The 24408-nt window shown below is 39.8% G+C and overlaps 1 protein-coding gene, 1 long non-coding RNA gene and 1 other non-coding gene across 3 annotated transcripts in view; all 3 read left to right on the forward strand.

The window, feature by feature from the left end:
* LOC135969020 (uncharacterized) overlaps positions 1-24408 on the forward strand; it is a 41305-nt gene that overhangs the window by 11068 nt on the left and 5829 nt on the right. The window contains exon 2 of the long non-coding RNA XR_010584072.1: positions 10087-10220. This is a non-coding gene — a long non-coding RNA (uncharacterized lncRNA). The remainder of the gene's footprint in view (positions 1-10086; positions 10221-24408) is intronic.
* EZHIP (EZH inhibitory protein) lies at positions 218-2090 on the forward strand. Its single transcript, XM_015443614.3, has one exon. The coding sequence runs from the start codon at positions 311-313 to the stop codon at positions 1772-1774; it is 1464 nt and encodes a 487-aa protein (XP_015299100.3). The 5' UTR covers positions 218-310; the 3' UTR covers positions 1775-2090.
* LOC123571481 (small nucleolar RNA SNORD43) lies at positions 17220-17282 on the forward strand. The gene has a single exon (XR_006695637.1). It is a non-coding gene; the product is annotated as a small nucleolar RNA SNORD43 (small nucleolar RNA).

A 24408-nucleotide genomic window follows, 5' to 3' on the forward strand; every position in this document is an offset into this window, starting at 1 on the left:
GTCTTAGGGGCCCCGTGTGAGGAGAGGAGATTCACACTATTGACCCAGTGGCCAGGCTTGACCCCAGAGAGCTGGAGCACACACTGCCGGTTGACGACAGGCGCCTGGCTGTGGGTTGCACGGTTCCGGATTGGACGGCTCCCGGGAAGAGAGGCGTCATCTGACGTCCAGCTCGCCAATCAGAGTCGAGGACTTGCCGAGCTCCGCCCACCTTCTTGCTCTACCGGCTCGCGCTCTCCTCAGGCAGCAGTAGCAGCTGCGCTCCTCGCTCTCTGAGGCAGAACCTGGTGTTACGGCCACCCAGTCGGACATGGAGAAGGAACAGAAGCACCAGCAGGACAAGGTGCAGGGAGGGCTTAACAACAAAGCCGCCCTTGCCTCCGGGGATGCCTGCGGGACCGAGAATCAAGATCCTGCTGCTTCCGTCCCCACAGTCTCCAGCCAAGCATCTCCCTCGGGCGGCGCCGCTCTGAGCAGCAGCACAGCCGGTTCTTCCGCTGCAGCCGCCACCTCCGCCGCCATTTTCATCACCGATGAGGCCTCGGGGCTGCCAATCATAGCTGCTGTGCGGAGGGAGAGGCATTCTGACCTCCGGGACTGTCTCAGTCCTCACGAAGTCTTTGGGTGTGTGATGCCTGAGGGGGGCAGCCAGGCCGCTGTGGGACCCCAGAAGGCCACTGGCCACGCCGACGAGCACCTGGCCCAGACCAAGAACCCCCGGAACAGCCGTCGTAGGAAGCAGCCCTGCCGCAACCAGGCTGCTCCGGCTCAGAAGGCCCCAGGGCGGCGTCTGTTTCCTGGGCCTTTGCCGCCATCTTCTCCAGGGTTCCGGCCCAGCAGCCATCCCCGTTCCGGGGCTTCTACATCGAGTCAGGCAACCCACCCAGGCCCTGCACTCCTAAGCCACGCATCTGAGGCAAGGCCTGCTAGCCAAAGCCGCATCACCCTGGCAGCTTCTGCTCTCCGCAGACGTGCATCTGGTCCAGGCCCTGTCATCCGACGCTGCACCGCCCAGCCAGGCCCTGCTTTTCCACGCCGCGCCACTCATCTAGACGCTGCTCGCCTAAGCCCTGAATCTGCGCCAGGCCCTGCTCGCCGAGGCCGTGCATCTGCGCCAGGCTCTGCCCGTCGAGACCGTTCATCTGCGCCAGGCCCTGCCCGCCGAGGCCGCGATTCTGCGCCAGGCCCTGCCCGCCGAGGCCACACATCTGCGCCAGGCCCTGCCCTTCGCGGCCGCACAGCAAGGTCAGATCCCGCTCATCGCAGCACCAGCACGACGCCAGGCACTGGTCTCCCGAGCCGTTCCACCCAGCGAAGTTCAGCCCTTCTCAGCCGCCGCTCTCTGTCTGGGCCAGCTGATGAGAATCCTTCCTGTGGGGCTGGCTTACGAAGGCTTGCCTTTCAGAGCAGATCAGGCTCTCCTGATCCTGAGGTCCCAAGCCGTGCTTCCCCGCCTGTTTGGCATGCAGTCCGTATGCGTGCCTCCTCACCCTCACCCCCTGGGAGGTTCTTCCTTCCCATCCCTCAGCAGTGGGATGAGAGCTCCTCCTCCTATGCTTCCAACTCCTCCTCCTGCTCCCCGAGTAGGTCTCCTGGCCTAAGCCCCTCTTCCCCTTCCCCTGAGTTTCTGGGCCTGAGATCTATCTCCACTCCTAGCCCTGATAGCCTTAGGCGTGCCTTGATGCCTGAGTTTTATGCTCTGAGCCCTGTCCCTCCAGAAGAGCAGGCAGAAATAGAGGGCACAGCTCACCCTGCAACACCGCCTGAGCCGTGACCCTCTATGAGCATCCTGTAAGACCCACAGAAGGAGTCAACATCTACCCACTTTGTGAATGGGCTGCTTGCCCTGTAGTTACCTGCGAGGTCTCCCAAAGTTCCAGCCATTAACCAGCATTCTGAGTAGTTTTGAAGCCTCTCCTCCCCATGATTCCACCACCTAGCACTTACCTGCTTTTGGCCCTTGATTCTGGGCCACCCTCTTCCTCAAAAGTTTGCCTTAGCCCTTGAGCTGAGATTTCTGTTTTCCAAGTTGCTTTTCTGTTATGAAATGTTTTAATTAGTAAAATAAGTTGGTTGTTTTGTTTTTAAAATGTAGAGGTGTGTTTTTTTTTATTGCGGTTCGAAAAATCGTTAATCCTATATCATATTTGGAGGGTTAAAGAAAATTAACATACTACCTGACTCTTTGGACGAGAGAAGAAATAAAATACTGTCCTAGCAATAATTTATTCCCACTGGCCGAAATGGAGTTCTGTGCAGGAAGTTCCCACTTAGGTTCTATATACCCTCGTAGCAGAGGTGATTTGCAACTTGGGCAAGAAAAGGGGGCAGGGTTTAACCCAGGTGGCTGGAGAAAAGGAGGGGTGATGGAGACATCCAGGGTCAGGAAAGGAGAGGGCATGATGAAGTTTGGGGTGAGAGGGAGGGGGACGATAACCTAGATGGGAGTAGGGAAGCTGGGAGGAAGATCTAGAATCAGGAAATGGAGAACAGCAGGAGTCAGAAGCTTGAGAGGGGAACATCTCAGATTCTAAAGGATAAAAAAATGTTTATGTGTGGGGAACGGGCTCCTGAGGTCTTTGGGGGTGGGAAGAATGTGGGAGGGTGATTCAGGGCTAATAATTCATGGGAAAATGGTCAGCCATTCAGTGAAAATGCGTGTTAATCGATACTGTAACAAAAATAATTGTAACTGAGTTTGAGCAGATACGTGAGGGTGTGTGTGTGTTTGTGTGTGTGTGTGTGTGTGTGTGTGTGTAGACATTTGGAGAGAACTACATGGGCATATGCCATGCTGTGAACAAGGTGTATATCTGTTTTTTTTAATAACCGGTGATATGGTCTTCTATAGTCGACAAGTTCCACATTGACCACATAACTATTTTTGTAAATTAAACTCAGCTGTTTTTCAAAAAATTTAAGCTGTAGAAACATAATAGGAGAGACCACATTAAAAGAACAGGGTGAAAAAATATAAAGCAAACCAGCAAAAGAAACTCCCTTTCCCTCCTTTCTCATATTTCTCCTCTCCTTTGCTATTCTGTTATGTGAACAGTACAGGCATAGACCTGACCAAAAAGGGCCCTAGTCACAATTTGGAGGGTCCTGTTCAGGCCCTGCCCATACTTTATTCACACCACAAAGCTAAGAGTCCACAGGGACAAGTGGGACCTATGCGCCCACCAGGTCCCAACATCCTGCCACTTTTATAGGAAGTGTTTCAGGTACCCTCATTCTTCAAGGCTGTTTCTAGGGCCCGCAAGGCCCTATTCTCAGGGTCCTTCCTAAGGAAAGAACACATATTTTAAAAGCTCTGACTTTGTTGTATTTCTTTTTCTCGAGTAATTCTAGATATCCAAAGACTAAGACAAAAAGCAGACAGTTTCAATGCAGGAAGTCACAACCTCCCAGTATTGGCGGGCCTACATTTATTCCCATTTCACAGATGTGGAAATTGAGGCTCAGAGCAATTTTGTGATTTTCAAAATCTCATACCTAATAGAGTTTGGCTTCAGAGTCAGAATTCCTGGGTTTGAATTCTGGTGTTCCTATTGAATCACTGTGTGACCCAGTGCAAGTTAGTTAACCTGGGATCCAAAGCTTCTGCATTTGTCAATTGGGCACAGTAAGAGTGCACGCCTCCAAGATTATTGTAAGGATTAAAATGGATGGTGCATATTAAGTGCTTCCAACAGTGTCTTGCACATCATAAGTGCCCAGTAGAGATGGTTCTTATTCTGATTAGGATTATGATCATGTGTCCAGATATTTCTGACAGCCCCTTAACATTTTACTAGTCTTTCCTAAACACCAATACTTTCAAAATCAAACTGGCTGTTTCAGAAATGGGAAGGGACATTCTTTATTGTACTTAGTACTTCAAAATATGAAGGCATTTCCACAAGCTATTGAGCAACATTTTCACCAATACCAGAGACCACTGTGCAAAAATGTAAAAAAAAAAAAAACAAAACAAAACAAAAAAAAGGATTGAGCCTCGGAGGTACAAACTCTAGGAATTTAACAAATGTATACTTGCAGCAGTTACATGAATGCTTCTGAGAACAGCAGTTTTCCTCCCAGCATTATTTGTATCTTAACTTGTTTAAAATATTCATTTTAACGAATGAATGGAATACATCAAGGATTAACATTGACTGTAAGTTGCCTTTATACAATACCTGGCATGCATGATATAACAGGTAAAACTCATAGTATGCTTGTGTGTGTTAAGTACTGTTTTAACGTTTATACATACACTAACTCATTTAATTCACAGAACAACCTTAGGAAGTAGATGTTCATATTGAGCCCATTTTATAGATGAAGACATTGAGGAACAGAGGTTACATAAAATATAATATGAAGGAAAGACACATTGAACTGTGGACTCTGTCATGGCCCTCTTGCGAGGTTATTAACTTCTTTTGTGAAGTAAATTGCATGATATGCCCCTGCACAGGGTACTACTGTTTTGCCAAGTGTGAAGGTAATGGTTTGGGCATATTCATCTGCTATTTATTATGAGAAATGGTGTTGGTTTTGTGTTGTGTAAATTTACTCTATCAACCTAAACTTCATATGGAAGGTGAAAAATTCTCGCCCAACCACATTAACTCATTTCACTCGTGAAAATATTCATAGGTGGAGGTTGTAATTGATTGTGTAGGAAAGGCTTATCTACCTAGAAGCAGGAGCCGGTTTAGAAAGTAACAGCAACATTACAGGCCTTTCCTAGGAATTTGTGTGCCCTGTCTGTAGCTTCCCTATGTGTCTCCATGTCTAAGTGGTGTCCAATCCCCAGAAACAGCTGTGAACTGGGAAAGAGATGGGGCTGAAAGGCCCATTTCAGAGCCCTGCACTCCTCACAGCTGAGCACAGCTTTCACCCCAGGATTCCTCTGTGGGGAACACGGAAATACCCAAAAATCCTTCAGCTGCCTTTCCCTGGAAGTTGCCACAATCAGCTACTATACTGAACAGGGCTGGTTTTATAGGTACGTGACCTGTGCAGTTGCACAGGCCCCTGCTTGTTTTAATGATGTGTTGTTGCCATCTTAATTGCTTAATGATTTTTGAACCAGTTGTCCCACATTTTCATTTTTCACTGGACTTCAAAAATTATATAGCTGATCCTAAAACTGTTTTTAGTACTTAAAAAAATTTTTTCTAGCAAACAGAGCACCAGGAAGTGTAGCTGGTGGCTGGTAATAAAAACAGATGACATTGTCATAAGAGTGAGCTTAGGGTAATGCAAACTGCATGAGACACGGGTTGGACAAGCCTAGGCTTGAAATTTGCCCCATCTCTGCCTTGCTGTGTGACCTTAGGTAAGGTTCATAATCTCTCTGATCCTCAGTTTCCACACCTGCAAATTGGGGATAATAGTATCTACTTCATACTAACAACCTCTGAGAGGAACCTAGGCTAATCCTGTCTACCCATCCTTCTGGCTGTTGTTTAGGGTCCTTCCCCTGTGTTCCCAGAGCCTCTTGTTCTTACCCTTGCCAATGCCCTCATTACACAATTTTGGGAATTATATTTCTGTATAACCATCTTCCCACTAGACTATGGGAACTTTGATGACTTGGATAGAGCCTGGATTTTCCCTCTGTCCCCAGAACCTAGGGGCCCTAGGCCTTGGTAGGTGGAAAGAAGTATTTCTTGGCTTAATGGTAATAGTATAAGCTACATGCTTAATAAAGAATAACAACTAATTTACAAAATATGTGTTGGAAATAATATGTAAGAAGTGTGTAAACCCAAGATACTTCCCTACTTAAATTTTCTTCACTCAGGGTGTGGCCTTTTATCCTTTTTTTCGGAACCATCAAGAGCCAGTGTTTTCCCGGTATCTTAACTTCGTAGTGTAACTGGCACTGGCATCTTCTGTTACTCCCTCAGTCTCAGATTTGGCCTCACAGTGGACCTGCATTGGACACATCACTGAAGGCTTCCCAAACACAGTGTTATTGATGCTAAATAGGCCCTCAAGAAATATTTGTTGAATAAATGCCTTGTTAGATTAATAGAAGCCAGCTAATTACATTATTTTATTTTATAGGTAAAAGGGTTCAATATCATTTGATCTTATACTGGCAAAATCGAGGACATGAGCTAAGAAGTCAGTGGAACTGTGAAGTTCAAGTGAGCATGTTCACACACACACACAAAGAGCCCACTCTCCCGGTGTTCTGTTTTTTCCATGACCACTCATTTCCAGTCAATTTCACTTTCTTCTCTCCTGTGTTCCATTTTCACATCAATACGCTATACTGCAGATGCCATCAAATTCATCAGATACAGACTTTTATTGAGCTTCTCAGGTTGTGTAACTGCCTTCCCAAACAGAATGTGAGATTCTTGAGGGCAAGGAACATGCTATCTTGGTCATTACAAAAAACAGAATCCAAAATAATGCCTAAAATATGGTAGGAGTCACTGAATAGTTGTTGAATTAATTAATCTGTTGTGACACATATGAAAAAATATCTGCCTTTCATTTTGAGGATCGTTGTATAGGCACCATTATTCTATAGACACTATCTGTATAGGCAGTGTGTGTGTGGCTTTTTTATATCAGTTACCAGATGCATTCTGATATTCAGCTGTAAGGAATTGAGAGAGGATTATTCCAATTCTTCTTTCTACAGCATTTTTGTATAGTAAGTAGTACAGTTTTCAGTACACACCTTAAATAGGGATAGTGTTTCCCAAACCTCAAGCATTCTTAAGAAACCTTTAGGATTTCTTAAAATTTTCCTTATTTTTATCTTTCCCTTTCCTTTTTACTTTCTCTTTCATTATCTTTCCCTCTTCTCTTTCTCCCTCCATCTTTCCCTCCCTCTCTTCCCACTTCCCCTCCTTCTTTCCTTCCTTCCACTGTATGGATAGTCCACAATTTTTATTTATCCAAACACATTAATTGATATTCGATTTGTTTTCATGTTTGGGCTATTACAAATAAAGCTTCCATGAACACTCATGTACAGATACTTGTATAGACAAGCTTTCTTTCCTCTTGAGTAAATACCTAATAGTGAAATAGCTGGGTCATGATAAGTATTTGTCTGACTTTTTAAAAAATGGTCAAATTGTTTTTCAAACTGTATGTAGAGTTTTATATTCCCACTGGCAGTGTATGAGTCCAGTTCCTCCACAGCCTTGCCAACAATTGATGGGGCAGACATTAAAATTTTAGACATTCTACCATCAATTATAGACTGCATTAAGAAAATGTGGCGCATATACACCATGGAATGCTATGCAGCCACAAAAAAGGATGAGTTCATGTCCTTTGTAGGGACATAGATGAAGCTGGAAACCATCATTCTCAGCAAACTATCGCAAGGACAGAAAACCAAACACCGCATGTTCTCACTCATAGGTGGGAATTGAACAATGAGAACACTTGGACACAGGGCGGGGAACATCACACACCGGGGCCTGTTGTGGGGTAGGGGGATGGGTGAGGGATAGCATTAAGAGAAATACCTAATGTGAATGACGAGTTATGGATGCAGCAAATCAACATGGCACATGTATACATATGTAACAAACCTGCATGTTGTGCACATGTACCCTAGAACTTAAAGTATTATTTTAAAAAAATTTTTTAGACATTCTAATAGGTGTGTAGCAGATCTCGTGGTGGTTTGTTGTTGTTGTTGTCGTTGTTGGGGTGTGTGTATGTGTGTGTGTGTGTGTGTGTGTGTTTGAAATGGAGTCTCACTCTGTTGACCAGACTGCAGTGGCGTGATCTCCACTCACTGCAACCTCCACCTCCCGGGTTCAAGCAGTTCTCCTGCCTCAGCCACCCGAGTAGCTGGGATTACAGGCGCCCACCACCATGCCTGGCTAGTTTTTGTTTCTTTTAGTAGAGACAGAGTTTCACCATGTTGGCCGGGCTGGTCTCAAACTCCAGACCTCAAGTGATATGCACACCTCAGCCTCCCAAAGTGCTGGGATTACAGGGGTGAGCCACCATGCCTGGCCTCTCATGTTTTTAATATGAATTTTCCCAATGGCTAATGATGTTGAGTATCTTTTCACATGCTGATTTGTAAATACTCTGGCAATTATTTATTGGGCTGTTCATTTTCTTACTTTGAGTTCTGAGAGTTCTTTATATATTCTGGATACAAGTCTTCTGTTAGATATGTGACTTGCAAATATCTTTTCTCACTCTATTGCTTATCTTCTTATTTTTATAGTACCTTTTGAAGAGTAGAAATTTTTAATTTTAATGAAGTCCAATTTATCAATTTCTTTTATAAATCAGGCTTTTGGTGGTGTATCTAAGAAATATTTTTCTAACTCAAGGTCATAAAGCTTTTGTTTTACATTTTTCTCAAATTTTTATATATTTAGCTCTCATATTTAGTTTTATGATCTAGGTTGAGTTAATTTTTAGATATCACTCAAGGTATAGATCAACATTCATATTTTACTTTTGGATGTGGATAACTACTGGTTCCAGGACCATTTATTGAAAAGATTAACATTTTCCCACTGAATTGCCTTTGTGCTTTTGTTGAAAATCAATTGACCATATATGTGCTGACTTTTCTGGACTCTATTCTATTACATTGAATTTCAAAGAGCCAGGACCACACTATCTTGATAACTGTTACTTTATCTTGATAACTGTTACTTTATAGTAAGTCAAAAAGACAGTTTCTTCTTTTTCAAGGTGGTTCTAGCAATTTCAGCTCTTTTATAATTCTGTAAGAATTTTAGAGCCAGCTTATCCATTTCTACTAAAAAATCTCCAGATTTATTAAATATAATTTGAGATATAATAAGGCACATATATTTAAAGTACACAAATTTGTATATATTTTGACATATGTATATACCCATGAACCATCACCACAATCAAGATAATCAATATATTCACCAAACTCCAAAAGTTTTCTCCTGCTTAACTGTAATCCCTTCCTCTTTTCCTATATCCTTACCCTGTCCATAGGCAATCAATTATCAGCAGTCTGTCACTACAGATTAATTTATATTTTCTAAATTTTATATAAATGGAATCACACAGTATGTATACTTTTATGCTCTGGCTTCTTTCAGCATACTTATTTTCAGATACATCCATATGCATTTGTTGTATATGTCAATACATTATACTGTTTTAATCAATGAGTGGCATTATATGTATATACCAAGATTTATTTAATCATTTACCTGTTGAAGGACATTTGGATTCTGTTTAATTTTTGACTATTACAAACTACTATGAATATTTTTGTATGTGTTTATATGGACATATTCTTTTCCTTTTCATGAGTGAATACCTAGGTGATGAATGACCTAGGAGATAAATATGATAGGCATATGTTTAATTTTGTAAGAAACCTCCAAATATTTTTCAAAGTGGTGGTATCATTTTACACTCCCACCACCACTGTGTGAGGTTTCCTGTTCCCTTACATCCTTGCCAAACCTTAACATCGTTTGTGTTTATAAATTTTCACATTCTAGCTGTGTAATGGTAGCACATTGTGGCTTTAGTTTGCATTTCCTTAAGAACAAATAAGGTTTGTCTTTTTTATGTGCTTGTCAGTAACATAATTTCATTTGTGAAGTGTGCAAACAAATGTGAACCTAAAACAGCCAGTCCTTCAAGATGGATTTTGAGTGGTTAATGGGACCTAAATTTAAAATACAGCCAAGCAGCCATTTGCTGACTAGAGGTCACACAGGTACTCTGAGTTTCCTGGAAAACTCATGCCTGTGTTTACCTTTGGGGCTTTCAGAGCTCACAAACCAATTGGTTGGGCTCTGAACCAACCAATCAGAGCCCACCTACCTTAGTCAAAGAGAGCTCAGTTGTATCGACCAGTTAGAGCTCAGCTGTGTTCACCAATCAGAACCAAGCAAGTCTGAATCCTACATTTGTACAAAAGGTCCTGACTGGGAACCTGGGCAAGAACTTTCTCTGTGAAAGCCAAACCATCTCTTTGTTCTCTGGAATACAGTTTTGTTTTACACAGAAGGCTGTGTCCGTTTGCAAACTGTTCATAGGAATTCAGTCTTTCCTCCAAATTCCTTTTCAGAGAACTTTTGTTTACATTCTTAGTGTCAGAAACAGAATTTGAAGCGATCCGCAACTGCTCCCAATGCCGTTTGAGACAACGTATAAGCGTCTGCAAGAGCCTCCTGAGTTCTCCCGTTGTCTTCTCACTGGTGCCAGGGCTTCAGGGATAGGCTGGGGTAAGTTCTCTCAAATTCGGACTTCCTACCCTTTGTTTAAGGTCTCAGAGACTTTATTCCTTTCCTGTAGGTTCCCTCCATCCAGATCCCAAAGGAGACCTTCCTTTTGTCTCCTGGATGGGATGGGGGGGGGGGGTCGGAGGCTTGGGAGGGTGGCCTTCCCAGCCAGTTCCCCCTATCTGGACTCTGAAGGGGGCATTGCCTGTTGGCCCTAGGCTTAGTGGGGGGCCTTCCAAGTCTCAGCCAGTTCCCTCCATCTGCATCCCAGAGGTGGCCTTCCCAGTCACCCCGGGTTTAGAGTGTTGAGGGATTCAGGAGGACAAGAGAGACCTCGGGTTGAAAGAGGAGAATCTTTATTGAGTGCACTCAGGCCCAGCTGACTCCCGTCCAAAAGACTGGGCCCAGAACAAAGACAGTACCTGACTTTTATACACACTTTACAAAAGAGGGTTGGCTAGCTTGAAGCAAGCTTACAGTGGCATGAAAGCAGGGATACAGAGGCAGGACAATGACAGGATTGGACATGACTGTTGCCAAGCAACCCAGATGTTCATTGTCTAGGTTTGCCTGGGCACAGGCTTATCCTATAACCTTCACTATGGTGCCCAGGCAGCTGTAGTTCAGGCCTACTCAGGCTTCTCGTGTCCTTCGTTGTACTTCTTAGATAAAACAGAGTACTTGAAGTCACTAGTTACAGAGAACAAGAATCTATACACTCATTTCGTAAAACAAAGGAAAATTTGTTTTTGTTTTCCTTATGTTGAGGGAGTGCTGGGAGAGCCTCCAGAGCACATTAGATAATATTATCAAGACTTTTCCTGGGTCTGGGCCATGCCTGTTGCTGCCTCTGGGACAAGTCGTGTAATACAGGAAAACTTATTTCTCTTTCTTTTTAATTTTATTTTTATTTAATTTCACACCTCAATAGGGGGTCCCTCCCAGCCCAACTCAACCGGTCTATAAGGTTTCTTGGGGATGCTCATGCTAAGGGCACTGACAGGGATGCATTCGTCATGTCAGTGCAATGGGTAACTCATATTTTAAGTTTATCCTGATCAGCTGCCTTCTGGCACTCCAGCTTGATTTATGAGCAAAAATTATGGTCCAGGGAATTGTAATTGGCTAGGTCTCTGGACAAAAATTATGCAGGACAATCTTTAACTTTATTGGCCAAGTGGGGCTTCTTTGAAATTCCAAAACTTGCCTATGTGCAGGCACAATTAGAAGAAAGAAAACATGGAACATTCCAGAGACAATGGGAAATCTTTTTTTCAACCAGTACTTTGAAAGTTCTAAATGAATCAAGGAGCTACCATTACCTTCTTAGGGAAAATAATTCCCAATTGAGTGAGTGCCTTAATGAAACAGAGACAAGTGCTTGTCAGATTGAAACTAAAGATGAAAAAAAGAAGCCCCCTCTGGAAGAACCTTCTTCCACTAGCCTCCCCTTGCCTGCCACTCGGCCTGTCTTCTGCACCTTTTTTCCCACCTCTACTTTATCTTTCACTCCCTCCTTCCTCTTCTACTCTTTCATTTTGAAGGGATTACATTTTCTCTAGACTCATCTGTATGTTTTCTTGTAAAATTCTGTCATAAATTCCTGTGATTTTGTTACCTTGGTATCCATTTCAGTCTTCCTCTAAAACACCCAAACCACTTGAAAAAGCTTAAATTTTCTGTGCTTTGAAATGTAAATTTGTCGCGCTGTTCTCTAAAATTCGGTAAAGGTATCAACCATGTGGGACAGATAAATGTCAGTTTATTCCATTTACAGAGAAATAGTTTGAATCTAACTGTTCTTTAAACTATGAGTTTTACCTGACTCATAGCTATAGGCTTACGATTAAAGCTACAAAATCTTTTTTGTCTGTCTGTATTTTGTGTGTGTATATGTATGTGTATGTGTGTGTGTATATATATTATATATGTATATATGTGTGTATATATATATCTGTATATTGTCTACAGAACCAAATTGGCTTATAAATAAATGAACACTCGTAAATTAAGCAAATAAACCCAAATGCTTTTCAAGTTCATGTGACAGCAATCTTTTGGTGGATGAGACTGGTCTAATATTGTTGGTTTGATGGCAATGGCTATGTCTTCTGAGTCATTAGAAAAATGCGTATATATTTAAATTTAGGGCTCTTTTATACTTATCTGGCATACAGTAATGTAAACTTGTTGATAGAAAATTTTGTTTGCGCTAGTGGCTAGATTTTTCTAATATCTCATGAAGTCTTCTATGTAATTGTTAAGAGTGAATGAATTGAATGGATGTAAATGGGATAAAAGTTTGTAAATGAACTTTTGAAAATGATTATGTTTCATAATATGTTTACTTGGGAGGACGTTCATTGAATTAGATCATTTCCAGATAAGATGTAATTCTGAGACATTGGTTACTGAATGTGAGTTCAGGCTCATATGCTTTTGGCTTCTTATTTGAAGGAAAGAAAAGTCATTTGAGTCTGTTGGTAAATATGTCCTGTTCTGTGTTAAAAAGATATTCTGTTAGCCTATGTTTCTGGGAATTGTAAAATGTGTATTCATGGATTGTTGGTACATGACTGGCAGTTAAAAATTGCTTAAGTCCTAGGTTTTCACTGAAGATTAGGGTTACTAAGAGTTAACATTTTAATTAATGTGTGTGATTAAACAGACGAGAAATACAGTCTGTATGCAAGTGTATGAAGAGGGTAGGATGTATTTTTGGTAAGACAGATTGACGAGAAAAGAGAATAATTTTGTATAAGAAATAATCTTTTGTGGTAAATTTTTGTCCCAGAGTAAAGTGACTGGTTATTTAAGAAAGAGGAAGTATGGGAGAAAGCAGAAAATCTAAACATGTCATAAATTATCTAAACACATTATAATAGATTTATGAAAATACGGCCGGGCGCGGTGGCTCAAGCCTGTAATCCCAGCACTTTGGGAGGCCGAGACGGGTGGATCATGAGGTCAGGAGATCAAGACCATCCTGGCTAACACGGTGAAACCCCGTCTCTACTAAAAAATACAAAAAACTAGCCGGGCGAGGTGGCGGGCGCCTATAGTCCCAGCTACACAGGAGGCTGAGGCAGGACAATGGCGTAAACCCGGGAGGCGGAGCTTGCAGTGAGCTGAGATCCGGCCACTGCACTCCAGCCCGGGCGACAGAGCGAGACTCCGTCTCAAAAAAAAAAAGAAAATAAAATTTATCTCTCAATAAATTTGGTATTCATGGAATGTATCTCAAAATAATAAGCTATTTATGACAGACCCACAGCCAATATCATACTGAATGGGCAAAAACTGGAAAAATTCCCTTTGAAATCTGGCACAAGACAGGGATGCCCTCTCTACCACTCCTATTCAACATAGTGTTGGAAGTTCTGGCTAGGGCAATCAGGGAAGAGAAAGAAATAATGGGTGTTCAATTAGGAAAAGAAGAAGTCAAATTGCCCCTGTTTGCAGATGACATGAATTGTATATTTAGAAAACCCCATCGTCTCAGCCCAAAATCTCCTTAAGCTGATAAGCAACTTCAGCAAAGTCTCAGGATACAAAATCAGTGTGCAAAAATCACAAGCATTCTTATATACCAATAACAGACAAACAGAGAACCAAATCATGAATGAACTCCCATTCACAATTGCTTCAAAGTGAATAAAATACCTAGGAATCCAACTTACAAGGGATGTCAAGGACCTCTTCAAGGAGAACTACAAACCACTGCTCAGTGAAATAAAAGAGAACACAAACAAATGGAAGAACATACCATGCTCATGGATAGGAAGAATCAATATTGTGAAAATGGCCATACTGTCCAAGGTAATTTATAGATTCAATGCCATCCCCATTAAGCTACCAATGACTTTCTTCACAAAATTGGAAAAAATTGCTTTAAAGTTCATATGGAACCAAAAAAGAGCCCGTGTTGTCAAGACAATCCTAAGCCAAAAGAACAAACCTGGAGGCATCACGCTACCTGACTTCAAACTGTACTACAAGGCTACCGTAACCAAACCAGCATGGTACTGTTACCAAAACAGAGATATAGACCAATGGAACAGAACAGAGCCCTCAGAAATAATACCACACATCTACAACCATCTGATCTTTGACAAACCTGACAAAAACAAGAAAGGGGGAAAGGATTCCCTATTTAATAAATGGTGCTGGGAAAATTGGCTAGCTGTAAGTAGAAAGCTGAAACTAGATCCTTTCCTTACTCCTTATACGAAAATTAATTCAAGATGGATTAGAGACTTATATGTTAGACTTAAAACCATAAAAACCCTAGAAGAAAACCTAGGTAATACCATTCAGGACATGGGCATGGGCAAGGACTTCATGTCTAAAACACCAAAAGCAACGGCAACAAAAGCCAAAATTGACAAATGGGATCTAATTCAACTAAAGAGCTTCTGCACAGCAAAAGAAACTACCATCAGAGTGAACAGGCAACCTACAGAATGGGAGAAAAATTTTGCAATCTACTCATCTGACAAAGGGCTAATATTCAGAACCTACAAAGAACTCAAATTTACAAGAAAAAAACAGCCCCATCAAAAAGTAGGCAAAGGATATGAACAGACATTTCTCAAAAGAAGACATTTATACAGCCAGCAGACACATGAAAAAATGCTCATCATCACTGGCCATCAGAGAAATGCAAATCAAAACCACAATGAGATACCATCTCACACCAGTTAGAATGGCGATCATTAAAAAGTCAGGAAACAACAGGTGCTGGAGAGGATGTGGAGAACTAGGAACACTTTTACACTGTTGGTGGGACTGTAAACTAGTTCAATCATTGTGGAAAACAGTGTGGCGATTCCTCAAAGATCTAGAACTAGAAATACCATTTGACCCAGCCATCCCATTACTGGGTATATACCCAAAGGATTATAAATCATGCTGCTATAAAGGCACATGCACACATATGTTTATTGTGGCACTATTCACAATAGCAAAGACTTGGAATCAACCCAAATGTCTATCAGTGACAGACTGGATTAAGAAAATGTGGCACATACCCACCATGGCATACTATGCAGCCATAAAAAAGGATGAGTTTGTGTCCTTTGTAGGGACATGGATTCAGCTGGAAACCATCACTCTCAGCAGACTATCTCAAGAACAGAAAACCAAACACCGCATGTTCTCACTCAGAGGTGCGAATTGAACAATAAGATCACTTGGACACAGGAAGGGGAACATCACACACTGGGGCCTATTGTGGGGAGGGAGGAGGGGGGAGGGATAGCATTAGGAGATATACCTAATGTAAATGACGAGTTAATGGGTGCAGCACACCAACATGGCACATGTATACATATGTAACAAACCTGCACGTTGTGCACATGTACCCTAGAACTTAAAGTATAATAAAAAAAAAAAAAGCAAAAAAAAGAAAGAAAATAACGTTTATAAAAGGAATTTTCTGTGTGATCAGGTTGGCTACAATTGAAAGGACATTTTTTATTGGTTTTTCTAAGGATTGAGCTTTGATGTTTAGAAATGCACTGATGCAGAATTTTTAAATCTAATCCCCTGTGTTAGAACAAAATTTTCTTAAAATGCTGATTTGCTCTTAGCAAAGTTGCAGGACATTTTTATTTTTAATTCCAAAATCTCTTCCCTTAACAGCCATCCTGCAAACTATAAACAGTTTTTATTTATGCTACATTTCTTTCTTAGATCTACCTAATTTTCCTAGTTTCAGGTTAGAAATGCAGCTGTCCTTTTTACTCTTGAAAAGCTATATTGTTTTGCTTGGCTGCAGTAATAATCCTCTCCTTCAATCTTTTCACCTCCAGTAATTTTTCTCCAGTTCTAACACTGATGTTATGGCCCGACGCTAAAATTTTGATCTTGAAAGTCTAGAAAGACAATGTTTCCTTCAGTACAACTTGATTCTGTATTTTTTACTTCTCTTGATGTTTCTGAATTGTTCCATGTAACCAGGAAACTTCCCATGCTGTTACTAAAAACCATGTATTCCCCTCTGCTCAAGGTACTAGTTTTCTTGTTTCCATCCCTCTTTAATATAGTGTACACACATAATCCTGGACACACTTTTCCTGTGTCTGATTAAATTCAGGTATCCTTTTCATCAGGTTTAACTTCCAGATTATCTAAATGGGCTTTCCATAAGGAGAAGCAACACACTGCAGGAGGTTTTCTTTTCCTTGCCTTTTTGATAACTGGCCTAGGAAACAAAGATTCTGTGTTTTACCAAGATAATTTCCTGTGCTTCATGTCTTTATTAGGTTTTTGATTATGTTGGGAAACTAACCTTCAGAAGAGTTCAGGTTTCTACATCCAAATAGCATTCTGTATTGCTTTTAAAGTCTTTTGGTTATCACTCTGGTTAAGAGAATAAATATTATTTTACAGTCATCTGTGATTCTGTTTAATCAAGGACTTTGAACCTTTTGACATCTTTGGCAGGTATCCACAGGATCAAAATCCTAAGTCTTTTTGACCTAAAGCTAACTTTGGGATTTTCTAATTGGGCCTTGAAGAGCATAAAAGAATGTGTTTGTCATCTTGTGGAAATATTAAATGATTAGGCTTACGTGGTAAATTGTATGGGAAACATTGTTAATTGATAAGTGATTCTGGATCCTTTCTCAGTTACACTTATGGGTATATTATTAAAATATATTTCAAAACTATAGGTTCCTACAAATCTAATATGTTATCAGTCATAAACCTGGATTATTAGTATGAGTATTCCAAAAAATTACATGAAATTTGTAAAAGTCTGATGGTCCTGATGTGAAGATGTCAATTATAATTCTGGTTGTTATCTTAAAATGCTGCATATAGTAGAGGTGGCTCAATTTCCTTGTCAATTGTAAACTCTCATCAGATTTTTGACCATGACTGTTCTGGGTTTTTGTCATCCATGGTTAATGTTTTAATTCTTCTCTGGAAGCAGTTGCAATCAGCTGTAGTCCAAAATTGTTTTTCATGGAATTGCTAGTCAAGATTGAGTAAAATAATGGATGATGAAATTATTGATGGGTGGATAAAAACTGTGTGCTGATTGTCATGTTCTGATTTGTCTCTGTCGCACTCGCGTGACCGATGTGTGTCCATGTAGCTCCTGTCTGGGAGCTGGAGGAAGCCTATAACACTTTTAACTGCTACCCAGCATTTGTCCCAGGAGTCCCTTTAGTGGTCAAAGTATTGCTAATTGGCACATAAGGCTATCTGTTAAGCAATTTTTAATGCCACTACTTAGTGTGTTTTTGTCTGGTGTTAGAGAAAAAAGTGGATGGCTAGTTTTCTTACAAGTTGAAAGGATTTAAAATAAGGTTTAGTGTAAATTTTGTTGAGTACAAAAGCATTCTTGATGTGTGTGAGCCTAGAAAAGATAATTACCCCTTTACTCGGCTTTCTGGGTGTCTGGTCAAGATTGAGTACTGCTGAGAATATTTAGAACTTAGGCAACTGGGAACTAGAGAGTAAGGGTTGCTTTGGTTTGGATGCTAATGGTGATATTTTTCCCCTGGGAGAAAAAAAGATTGAGTAAAACAAAATACTTTACATAAAATTAAGTAATCGACAAGGATATTGTTTTTATGACTTATTGAAAACATTGTTTTTTCCTTAAATGTTTTGTTCTACAGATTTAATAAAACTTTCTTTCATAAGCTATCTGTAGTATGCAATAATTTGGTAAAGTATCTTTTTATGAAAGGTGGGAGCATTTGCTTTTTCTCCCTAATTGATTTCTCAAAAATTCAGAAACTAGTCATAAGTATTCTTATTTTTATTTATATAAGTTCAATAAAAATTTGCTGTCTCTTTATAAGCAGGATATAATTGGAAACATTGGCTATGTTATCAAGGTTTTGACTGATATGTCATATTTATGAATATGCATAAAATACCTGGCTTTAGGAGTTCCCAGCCTTAGTGAATGAGTAGACATTGTCACTTCCTGGAGGGCCCAGGAACCTTAAGATTTTAAGTAACATTTAAAGCCTGCCGTGCATTGGTTTTCTAGCCTCAACAGGTTTTTAAATCTGGGATTCCTATATGATCAATGTGGAGATAAAAAGTTACGTTTCTGAAGAAAAACTAAAGTACACCTGTTATTAGATTGTAACCCTGTGCATTGTTTTTAAGTTCTTACCTACGTGCAGACCGCACTAGATCCTGAATTATCCTAATTTCTCTAATATTTGGCTACAACTAATCCTGATAAAGTATCCCAACCCTCTTCCCCCAAGCAAAATTACACATAATTTGGGGACATTAAAGGTACATCTCCCCTACTTAAAACTAACCAGGTATTAATTAATTAGGTATTAAAATTGGAGATGAACCAGTCAGAGCTCTGGATGACACAGGAACTACTCTGTCTATCCTTAATTTTGACACACTTTCCACATCCCCTCTCTGGAGTTCTGAATTCATCCAGATGGTTGGGGTAGCCAACCAACCTATGATTCTTAAATCTCTATGTATACCCTTCCAGCTTGGGCCCCTCACTCTCAGTCATTGCCTTTTGCTTGTCTCATTGTCCCACATTCACCTCATGGGAAGAGACTTTTTAGAAACTTGCTGTGCCTATATTTCCTTGTCCCAAAAAGAGGAAGTAAGTTATAAGCTTGAGCTGTCCTTGCCAGGAGATTTTGTCAAAAAAAAGGGCTTTTACCTAAGTTTCCATCTGTTCAGTTAGCCTCGCTAATGCTACCTACCCTGATCTCTGAAAGCTACCTGAGAGTCTTCAGGCATGATTCAACACCAATGATAACCCCTCAGATTATGAAGATGACAGTGGTAGACATTCCCAAGGATTCCATTTACCAAGAGGAGTTAACCCTAGTGAAGGAGCTAGATAAGGAAGTTTTCTGGAGTTCGGATTTGAACTAGGCCCTGCTTGGGATGAATATATGATCAGAAACCTTTACTACACTGTTAACAAAATTGCCTATACCACTAACTGGACCATCAGGGTGTAACAGAGGTCCCTAGACTTCTTTGCTTGTATGGCCCTAGGCAACTGCATTACTTTAGACTATTACAAGGTGGTGTTTGTGCTGTTGCTAACACTTCCTACTGCACCTGGGTAAATACTTTCAGTCAGGTTGAATTAGAAACATGTAAGATCCTAAAGCTGGTCAAATCTTTGAAAGGAACATCTTCACAAAGCCTCCTGGATGGCTTACTGGACCAAATTTCTGATTTCCAAATATTTTCAGCTGGCTCCCCACCAGATCCCTTCTATGTCCTACCCTACAAGTATTAATAATCCTCTCATATTTGGGCTAAGCATTTGACTCCTGTTTAAAATTCTTCTATCCTGTTTTAATAGATGCCCACAAGAGACTTCCCACTAGTATCATGTTGACCCAATGCTTTTAAGACTTTAAAATCACTCCAGCTGGAAACCAGAACCAACTTAACCCAAGAGACTTTGATTCAAATGCAACAGTACCTGAGTGCCTCTCATAAGTAAATGGCTCTGGTTGCTCAATTGGCCACTGCCCTGCCATTAGGATTCCTGCACAGGACTAGACAGACTCACAGCAGGTATCAGCTGTGTGTTGCAGTGGCCCTTTATGAGTTTGGGGACGTTCTCTCTACTTTTAGTTTTCAGACAGCTCTTTTTAGGAAAGGATGTTGGATTTTTGTGAAATGCTTTTTGTCTCTCTATATACTGATGAATCTTTTATCTTCATATTTTAATTGTAATTTGATGTAGTACTGGTTTTTGAAGTTTTATTTTATATTTAATTGACAGATAAAAATTGTATACATTTATGGTGCATAATATGATGTTTTGATACTAAACTTTATGGAATGATCAAATCAGGCCAAATAATGTATCCATAATCTTAAACACATCATTTATTTGTGGTTAGAACACTCCAAATTCTTTTAGCCATTTTGTAATATACAATACATAATTATTAACTGTACTCACCACACTGTATAATGGATCAACAGTACCTATTCTTTCTGTGCAACTAAAACTTTGTATCCTTTGACCAACAGCTCCACTTTACCCCTCATCTGCACCCCAGTATCCACAGCCTCCCTTCCAACCTCTGGTAACTACCATACTACTCTATTCTTCTTTGAGTTCCCATTTTTTTAGGTTCTATATATAAGTGAGATCATGCATATTTATCTCTTAGTGCCTGGCTTATTTCACTTAGCGTACTGTCCTCTAGGTCCATCTATGTTATCACAAATGACAACATTTCTTGCTTTTTTAGTATTTTATTGTGTGTATATATATCACATTTATTTAGCCCATTCATTGGTTGATGGGCACTTCTGTTGTTTCCATATCTTGGCTATAGTGAATAATGCTGCATTGAGTATAGGAGTGCTAATATCCCTTCAACATACTGATTTCAATTCCTTTGGATATATACCCACAAGTGGGATTGCTGGATCATATGGTAATTATATTTTTAGTTTTCTGAGGGACTTCCATACTGTTTTCAAAAATGGCTGTACTAACTTACAATACCACCAACTGTGTACAAGGGTTCCCTTTTTTCTACATCTTCACCAACATTTGTTATCTTTCATCTTTTTTTTTTATCATATCCAGTCTAACAGGTATGAGGTGATAGGTCATTGTGGTCTTCATTTACATTTCTCTGATGATTAGCGATGTTGAGCACTTTTTGTGTATCTGTTGGTCATTCATATGTCTTTTTACATTTTTTTACTTTTTTTTTTTTTTAGAGACAGGGTCTTGCTCTGTCACCCAGGCTGAAGTGTAGCGATGCAATTATAGCTCACTGCAACCTCAAATTCCTATGCAACCTCAAATTCCTGGACTCAAGCAATCCTCCCACTTCAGCCTCCCAAGCAGCGAGGACTACAGGCACATGCTACCATGCCTGGCTAATTTTTAAAAAAATTATAGAGATGGGGTCTTGCTATATTGCCCAGGTTGGTCTTAAACTTCTGGCCTCAAGCAGTCCTCTCACCTCAGCTTCCCAAAGTGCTGGGATTACAGGCATGAGCCACCATGTCTGGCCTGTGTGTGTGTGTGTGTGTGTGTGTGTATACAGACAGTGTGTATGTCTTCTTTTGCAAAACATCAATTCAGGTCCTTTGCCCATTTTTAAATAGGGCTATTTGTTTTCTTGTTATTGAGTAGTTTGAGTTCCTTGTATATTTTGGATATTAGCCGCTTATCTGACATATGATTTGCAAGTATTTTGTCCTTATCTGTGGGTTGTCTCTTTATTGTGTTGTTGTTTGTTTTGTTGTGCAGAAGTTTTTAGTTTGATGCAATTTCATTTTTCTATTTTTGCTTTCATTGCCTGTGCTTCTGGGGTCATATAAAAAAAAAAATCTCTCTTCCTATACTACTGTTATGGAGCTTTTTCCCTGTTTTCTTCTAGTAGTTTTACAGCATCATGTCTTACATTTAAGTCTTTAATCCATTTTGAGTTGATTCTTCTATAAGGAGTGAGATAAGAGTCCATTTTCATTCTTCTGCATGTGAATATGAGATTTTCCCAGTATCATTTATTGAAGAGGATGGCTGTGATCATATTGTGGTTAGTACTTTCAGTTGTGTATTATTCCTATTTTAAATATTACATTACTTGATTTGTTAAATATTTTAAAATTTTTCCATCTGTGTTCATGATGAATGTGTCTGGCAGTTTTTTCTTTTGATATCTTTGGTTTTCTATAAGAGCAATGGAAAGAATTTGTATAGAATTGTTATTATTTCTTCCATAAATGTTTGGTAAAATGCAATACTAAAATCATCTGGTCCTGGAGTTTTCCCTGTGAGAACGTCTTTAACTACAGCATCAGTTTTTTAAATAGATATAGGGTTGTTCAGATTCTGTATTTCTTCTTGAGTAAGCTTTGATAGTGTAAGACTTTCAAAGAATTTGCACATTTCTTAAAGATTGTCTAATTCATTAGCATTAAGTTGTTCTTAATATTCCGTTTTAACCATTTAAAAATCTGTAGAACCTCTGGTGATGTTTCTTCTTTTATTCCTGATATTAATTATCTGCAATGGGAGGTTTATTAATTTTATTGATCTTCTCAAAGAAATATATTTTTTTTGAGACAGGGTCTCACTTTGTCGTTGCCCAGGCTGGAGTGCAGTGGCATGATCATGGCTCACTGCATCATCGACCTCCCTGGCTCAGGTGATTCGCCCACCTCAGCCTCTTGCGTAACTGGGACTACAGGCACGCACCACCACACCTGGCTAATTTTTGTATTTTTTTTGTAGAGACAGGGATTCACCATGCTCCCCAGGCTGATCTTGAACTCTTCATCTCAAGCCATCTGCCCACCTCGGCCTCCTAAAGTGCTGAGATGACAGGCGTGAACCACTGTGCCCAGCCCTCAAATAACTATTTTTAAATTGCACTAATTTTTTTTTTTTTTTTTACTGTTTCATTGACTTTTTTTTTTTTTTTTACTTTTTTTTTAACTATTTTTTTACTTTTTTTTACAGGCTTTTTTTTTTTTAACAGTTTAAAGAATAATTAATAAAGATCAAAACAAAAATCAATGAAATAAAGTGCAATAATATAGGAGGGGCAAAATAGTTTAAATAGTGAAACTTTTTAAAAACTGTCTTACCTCTACTATGTTATTGCATCTTATTTCACTGATCTTTGATTTGGTCTTTACTCTTTAAAATGCTTAATTTGGATTTCATTTGCTCTCTTATTCTCTTGTATTTTAAGGTAGAAACTGAGACCATCAATTTCAGCTTTTGTTCTTTTCTAATATTAGGTTTTATTACTATAAAATTTTCCCTAAGTAAGGCTTTACTAAATCCCATAAATTTTGAAAGAGTTTTCATTTAGTTCAGAATGTTTTCCGATATTTCTTTTGATTTCTTGTTAAACTCAATGATTGCCTAGAACTGTCTTATTTAGCTTCCAAATATTTGGAGATTTTCCACATAACTTTCTAGTATTGATTCCTATTTTAATTCCACTATAGTCAGATGACATACTTTTTATGGCATGCATTTAAGTTTATTGAGACTTATTGTATGGTCCAGGATGTGGTCTACCTTGGTAAATTATTTGTGTAATTGAAAAGATATAGTCTTCTGTGGTGGGGTGGAATGTTGTGTAAATGCCTTGATAGTGTTGTTCAAGTATTCTGTATTCATACTGATTTTGTATTTTCTTGGTTTTTGTTTTGTTTTTGTTTTTGTGGTTGTTTGAGATGGAGTCTTGCTGTGTCACCCAGGCTGGAATGCAGTGGCATGATCTCAGCTCACTGCAACCTCCACCTCCTGGGTTCAAGTGATTCTCCTGCCTCAGTCTCCCAAGTAGCTGGGATTACAGGTGCCCGCCACCATGACCGGCTAATTTTTGTATTTTTAGTAGAGGTGAGGTTTCACCATGTTGTCCAGGCTGGTCTCGAACTCTTGACCTCAGGTGATCCGCCCACCTCTGCCTCCCAAAGTGCTAGGATTACAGGCGTGAGTCACTGTGCCTGGCCTATTGCCTTGTTTTATAAATTACTGAGAAAGTAATATTGAAATCTTAGACATACTTGTGAAAATTTCTATTTGTCCTTTTAGTTCTATCATCTTTTCTTAATTTTTTTTGCAACTCTGTTACTAAGTATATACATATTTAGGATTTTATGTCATTTTAATGTATTGACCACTTTGTTATTGTGAAGTGACCAAGCGACTCTCTTTGTTCTTGCTCTGACATATATTTTGTTGGGTTAATAATGTAGTCACTCTAGCATTCTTTTGATGAGTGTTATCTTCTGCAAACTTCTCTCTTTAAGCAATTTATGGTTTAGTATTTAAAGTGGGACAGATATACCTTGGATTTTTTCCCCTGTCTGATGATCACTACCTATTAACTAGAGTGATTAAATAATTTACAATTTAAAGTGATTACTGATATGGTTAGATTTAAATCTACCATCTTGGTATTTGTTAGCTATTTATCCAATCTGTTATTTGTTTCCTTTTGCCTTTTTCTCTGATTTCTCTTGGATTGAGAGTTTTTTCTTCTTCTGATATAAAATTCTCATAACGTAATAGTCTCTCTTTTAAAGTGTACAATTCAGTGGTTTTTAGTATATTCACCAGAGCTCTGGAGTTGGGAACAGGAATCTGATTTTCCAGGAAATAACCCCACTCTACAAATGAGCACTGGACAAGGATGGCAGCCCTTGATCTTTTTGGCTTGCCCTG

The sequence above is a fragment of the Macaca fascicularis genome, chromosome X (assembly GCF_037993035.2).
Source record: "Macaca fascicularis isolate 582-1 chromosome X, T2T-MFA8v1.1".
NCBI classification, from domain to species: domain Eukaryota; kingdom Metazoa; phylum Chordata; class Mammalia; order Primates; family Cercopithecidae; genus Macaca; species Macaca fascicularis.

What these genes read in the sequence shown, in the direction of transcription:
- EZHIP (XM_015443614.3), top strand. Translation starts at nt 311, where the DNA reads ATGGAGAAGGAACAGAAGCACCAGCAGGACAAGGTGCAGGGAGGGCTT.